General features: G+C 41.5%; 1 protein-coding gene across 1 annotated transcript; it reads right to left on the reverse strand.

The window, feature by feature from the left end:
* Window positions 1–4914: 4914 nt before the first annotated feature.
* Window positions 4915–5468, reverse strand: LOC116465195 (nuclear nucleic acid-binding protein C1D-like). Its single transcript, XM_032754286.2, has one exon. It carries the CDS (start codon window positions 5338–5340, stop codon window positions 4915–4917), a length of 426 nt encoding a protein of 141 aa, XP_032610177.1. The 5' UTR covers window positions 5341–5468.
* Window positions 5469–6297: the final 829 nt, after the last annotated feature.

Here is a 6297-nt window from a genome sequence, read left to right on the forward strand (position 1 = left end):
AGGTCGAGGTGGGAGGATCACTTGAGCCCAGGAGTTTGAGGCCAGCCTTGGCAACACAGCAAGACCCCATGTCTACAAAAAACAAAACAACCAGCTGGTGTGATGGTGCGCACCTGCAGTCCCAGCTACTCAGGAGGCTGGAGTGAGATCACGTGAGGCTGAGAGTCAGGGCTGCAGTGATTACGGGCAGGAGCCACCGCGCCTGGCCTTTTTTTTTTTTTTCATCATGTAAGACATCCATGTAATGAAATGTATTTCTTACAGTGCTGGAGGCTGGGAAGTCCACTGTCCATGGGCCGCAGCTGGTTGGCTTCTGGTAAGGGCCTCAGCCTGCATCATAACATGGTGGACAGAATCACATGGAGAGAAGTCACAGGAGAGAGACGAATAGGCTTTTATAACAGACCCACTCTCATGATAATTCACTCACCATTATTCCTACTCACCCATTAACCCACTCATTCAGGAATGGATTAATTCATTCAGGAAGGCAGAGACTTCATGATTCAATTATCTCTTAAAGGACCCACCTCTTAATACTGTTACTTCACAGATTAAGTTTCAGCATGAATTTCAGAGAGGACAAACGAATCATAGCACCGTTTTAGTCAATTACACCTCAGTAAGAATTTCACAATTTTACTTAATCTTTTCAGTGAATAAAGTATTTGATTTTGCAATTAGATTTTGACTATGGGATAGAATGCACAAAGAAATAAACTTTTGTAGAAACCATAATAGTTTCTTTTTCTTCCACCTATCAGTCTAGGTGTTTATAAAAGTCAACTTGATTTTTTAAAAAATTATAGAATGGACATGCCAACAGGCAGATATTCCTCCATGAGACTCAGCTTCTCCTATTCTTTTTTTTTTTTTTTGAGACAGAGCCTTGCTATGTTGCCCAGGCCAGAGTGCAGTGGCATGACCTCAGCTTGCTGCAACCTCTGCTTCCCAGGTTCCAGTGATTCTCCTTCCACAGCTTCCCAAGTAGCTGGGATTACAGGCACAGGCCACCACGCCTGGCTAATTTTTTGGTATTTTTATTAGAGACTGGGTTTCACCATGTTGGTCAGGCTGGTCTCTGACTCCCGACCTCAAATGATCTGCCCACCTCAGCCTCCCAAAATGGCTTCTCCTATTCTTGAGGAAATCAACATATCTACAGCTGACATTTCAACTATTGTTGTGATGGGCTACCAAGGGCATATAGTGACAGAAGATCTAAGATCCAGATGGAGCTCTGTAAGTTGATAGAAACACCAGTGAAATTTCCTATAGGAATTTCTTTTGGCCACATCATATCTGAGCTAAGAACTATAACCCACTTTTCAAGAGAGTGAATATTTTATTCACCTGAAAGCTGTGTATATCTGGACTCCACCTGGACCGGGGAGGCTGCAGAGGGGCAGGCTAGTTCCTTTAAGGAGACACCATGAGATGACCAGGTACTATCCAAACTATCCAAATCCCCACAGCAGGCTCTCCACTGCACCTGGACTGCCAACTGCCAGCATCCCACTTCTCTCCATCCATGGTTTCCAGCTGGAGCTGGTTGGAGAGTGGAGGGACTACACTGTGAGCCCTGGAGACTCTGTGTGGGGTACAAACTCCTTTGTTTGCAACCAAATACAAATGATCAACTCTTGTTAGCAAGAGACCATGAGGTCAGTGAAAGAAAAAGAAAAAGCCTTTTTTTTTTTTTTTTTTTTTTCCATTTTTTGAGACCAGGTCTCACACTCTCACCTAGGCTGGAGGGCAGCAGCACATTTTTTATTCACTGCAACCTCTGCTTCCTGGGCTCAAGCAATTCTCCAGCCTCAGCCTCCTGAGCAGCTGAGATTATAGGCATGGATCACCACACCAGGCTAACTTTTATATTTTTTGTAGAGATGGGGTTTCACCATGTTGTCCAGGCTGGTCTCAAATTCCCAAGTTCAAGTGATCTGCCCACCTCAACCTTCCAAAGTGCTAGGATTACAGGCATGACCTACTGTGCCCGGCCTAAAGGCTTTATTGTCTATAAAAATAAATAAATGCAAAATCTACGGTTTGGGGAGACACAGGCTCCAGTGTAAGACAAAAATTAAGCTCCGAAGAACAAAAATAGGTCCTGGCTTAAATACGGAAAGGTCCTGCCCTAGACCTCAATATGGTCTGTACATGCAAATGAGGGATTGAAACTGGCTCAGACCTCACTGGTTGAAAATAACTGTGTCTCAGCTGGGTAGTTTCTAAGCCCAAAGCCAGTGGTCTCTGCAGGGTGCCCTTTTCAGGCAGCTGGCAGGAGATTTCCAGCTACGTGTCTTGGCTCTGGTTTCAGGAGCCATCTTAGCTCAGAGGTGCAAACAGGATGTTTGTCTGGAGCTGCCCACTCCTGGAAAGAGGAATGCATGACTGCTCTTCTCTCACCCCACCATGGCCCCTTGGCTCCCATCATCTTCATTTGAGTGTCACTTTCAGCCACAAGACGCCCTTCTCCTCTGGATAGCTTGGGATCATCTTTAGAGCTTCATTTCAGACTCCCAACTTACACAAAGTCCCAGTTGCCCCTTCCAGGGAATGAGGACCAACATTCCCACCTGAACCAGGCTCAGACCTTTCTCTCCAGAGCTAAAATACAATCTCAAGTAATGACAAGCCAATCCCAATTCTGCCTCTAGGCACTAACTCCCCATTTTTGGCTCCAAAGACAGGGCCACCTTCTGAAACCACCTTTGCAAAATTACAACAGTAATTTTAGTCTGACATAATTGACTCCATCTTGTTTCTAACCTCCAAGCTATCTTCAGTCATTCCTGGACATAGACCAAACTGCTGACTTTGGGAAAAATGTAGTTTATAGTTGTTTTTTTATTTGATTTGATTATTTTATTTTATATATTTTTTTGAGATGGAATTTTGTTCTGTTGCCCAGACAGGAGTGCAGTGCACTCAGCTCACTGCAACCTCTGCCTCCCAAGCCTAGCCAGTTGGGCCTGCTGCCCGTGTGGATGCCAGAGGGAGACTCACCAGGTCAGGAGAGCATGAGCTGTGCATGCCTCAGGGCCACTTGCAGGGCTGAAAACCCCAGGTCACAGGTACCATAACAGTTGTACACCACTGGTGCCACTGCATTGCCTAACTGCCCATAGACATACCCCACAACCCACTTGACTCTAGGAAGCACAGGGGACCAGAGAGATGTCACTGGGGAGTTGCGGATCCCTTGGTGTCATAACCCTCCGTGCAGTCCACTCAAGGTTGGGGGAGTGCAGCCCACCAAAGCCCCCTTGGGAACAAAAGAAACATGGCCGCAGCACTAGTCACTGAAGGGGTCACCATAAGAGCCTGAGAATGGATATGGAGAGGGTGTCATCTCTTGCCTCTCACCTCCCCTCCCCAGTGCACTGTTGCAGATGAGGCAGGGGCACTTCCACTTGGGACCCAGTAAGCATGTGATGAAAGAGGCTGCGCCGGCCGGGCGTGGTGGCTCATCCCTGAAATCCTAGCACTTTGGGAGGTGGAGGTGGGCAGATCACTTGAGGTCAGGAGTTTGAGACCAGCCTGACCAACGTGGAGAAACCCCATCTCTACTAAAAATACAAAATTAGCTGGGCATTGTGGTGCACACTTGTAATCCCAGCTCCTCGGGAGGCTGAGGCAGGAGAATTGCTTCAACCCGGGAGGCGGAGGTTGTAGTGAGCCGAGATCACCCTATTGCACTCCAGCCTGGGCAACAAGAGCGAAACTCAGTCTCAAACAAACAAGAAAACTAAAAATAGAATTACCATTTAACCCAGCAATCCCACTACTAGATACATGCCTAAAGGAAAATAAATCATTCTACCAAAACACACCTGCATTTGTATGCTTATCACAGCACTATTCACAACAGTAAAGTCATGAAACCAACTTAGGTGCCCATCAGTGGTGTACTGGATAAAGAAAATGTGGTACATATACACCATGGAATACTACACAGCCATAAAAAGAATTAAATCATAGACTTTGCAGCAACATGGATGCAGCTAGAAACCATTATTCTAAGCAAATTGATGCAGAAACAAAAAACCAAATATTGCATGTGTTCACTTATAACTCGGAGTTAAACCCTGGGTACACACAGACATAAAGATGAGAACAAAAGACACTGGGGACTCCAAAACAGGAGGAGGAAGGGAGGGGGGAAGGGTTGAAAAACTGTCTATAGAATAACAGGTTCACTTTTTGAGTGACAGGATCAATAAAAGCCCAAACCTCAGGACAATTGATTTGCACTATGTGCAAATATATCCATGTAACTAACCTGCACATGAAACTCTGAATCGAAAATAAAAAATAAAATAAAATAAAGCAATGACTGGATTAAAACTTCTACGAAGAGATCATTTCAGTTGTCTACACTACTACAGAAGAAAAATAGTGTGTGCTTTTGCTACAACTGATAAGCTCAAAATAATTAAGACAAAGAAAAAATAGACAATGAATTGGGGAAGTAATTAACTGTATCTGGAGCTACATCCAATCAACTACACTAAATAGCTTTTATTGAGTATTTTATATGTGTCTATAGATGGTATAAGTGTGTTATTTCATTGAAAATACTACAAATATTTATAAAGAACATTTCTCTTAAATTTCACAGTTGCTTAGAAAATGGTACTTGCAAGACTGACCTATATAAAGAAATAAGAGTCTCTTCAAAAGAGATGGTGAATTGTAAATATAAAATATATCACAATGTTAAAATCCTCATAGTGCAAATCAATAAAGATAACAACCTTTGCAGAGGAAAGTATTGAGCTTTATAAATTTACTGTAAATTTACATATTAATTCAATAAGGAATACTTTTAAACCTTGCACTGCCACAGAATTACTTTGTGGGAAATAAAAAGATGTACTTTTTGAATATGTGTATATCAAATCCAAAAAGTTAACTTTTACTTTTTCCTTTATTGGCAACTTTGGATGCATTTTTCAGTTTTGGTTCCCAGAGGGCATTTCTTACAAATCTTGAAGCTGCACCTCTGTCCAGCTTGCCAGCATTTTTCTTGTCTGTTATTTCCTTGACTCTGTTCATATATACTCTGATTCTTTCCAATTCCTGCTTTACTAGATGTTCCTTAGGATTCACTCCTTGGGTTGCCAAATAAACCCAAAACATTGAATTTAATGTATACGCAGAAACCAAATCCACTTTTGCTTGTACAAGTGGGTCCAACTTCTGCAACAACTCATTTCTAGAAACAGACATCATGTTCTTCAGCATCTCATCCACAGCATCAATGGAATTCGCAAACGCTGACAAATACTCGTGAATTTCTACTGGATAGTCCTCATTAATTTCTTCAGCTGCCATTATGGCTGATTCACGGCATTCGACTCCAGTCTCCTAGAAAGCCGTCGGGCAACGATGACGTCAATGACGTGCCGGATCTAGAACTGAGTCTTTTAAATGTATTTTTCTACATTCCCAGAAATACATTTATTATAATTGCATCTTATGGCCCTTTTTTCAACAGAAGTAAAATTCCTGGAACATTAGAAGAGCACAAAATTTATTTTCTAAATGAAATATTCTAAGATGCTTGTCATTCTCTCAGGCTCAAAGCCTAAAGAGGTACACCAATAAGACAAGATTCACTATCACATCGAAGATCATGGGGAGATGTTTGCTCAGGTGCTCACGTGATGTGCAGAAACAGAGGGAGACACAATTGAACTAAATAAATAAAGACGCAGGCTGGGTGCAATAGCTCAACCTGTGATCCCAAGACTTTAGGAGGCCAAGGCAGCAGATTACTTGAACCTAGGAGTTCTACATATATATACATATAAAATATATATATATACATAATATAAATATATATTTTTATAACTATAAATACATATTATAAATATAAATATATATTATAAATATAAATACATATTATAAATATAAACACATATAAATATAAATATAAATACATATTATAAATATAAATATATATTATAAATATAAATATATATAATATAAATATATATTTTATATGTGTATATATATATTAAACATATGTAATCCTGCCTGGCTACTCAGGAGGCTGAGGCAGGAGAATCGCTTGAACCCAAGAGGTGGAGTTTTCAGTGAGCCAAAATCTTGCCACTGCACTCCAGCCTGGGAGACAGAGGGAGACTCCATCTCAGAAAAAAAAAAAAAAAGGAAAACAGAACCAGATTTCCCACTGGCACTGACAGGGCTGGTATTCTTAAGGCAGTAACTTTGGATTTGTATCTGGACACATTTCTATTATTAAAAGAAAGAAAAGAAAAAATAAAA

The sequence above is a fragment of the Hylobates moloch genome, unplaced genomic scaffold (assembly GCF_009828535.3).
Source record: "Hylobates moloch isolate HMO894 unplaced genomic scaffold, HMol_V3 SCAFFOLD_3714, whole genome shotgun sequence".
In the NCBI taxonomy this organism is placed as follows: Eukaryota; Metazoa; Chordata; class Mammalia; order Primates; family Hylobatidae; genus Hylobates; species Hylobates moloch.

Bases quoted from the DNA above. Each gene is read 5' to 3' on its own strand.
- LOC116465195 (XM_032754286.2), bottom strand. From the start codon at position 5,340: ATGGCAGCTGAAGAAATTAATGAGGACTATCCAGTAGAAATTCACGAG.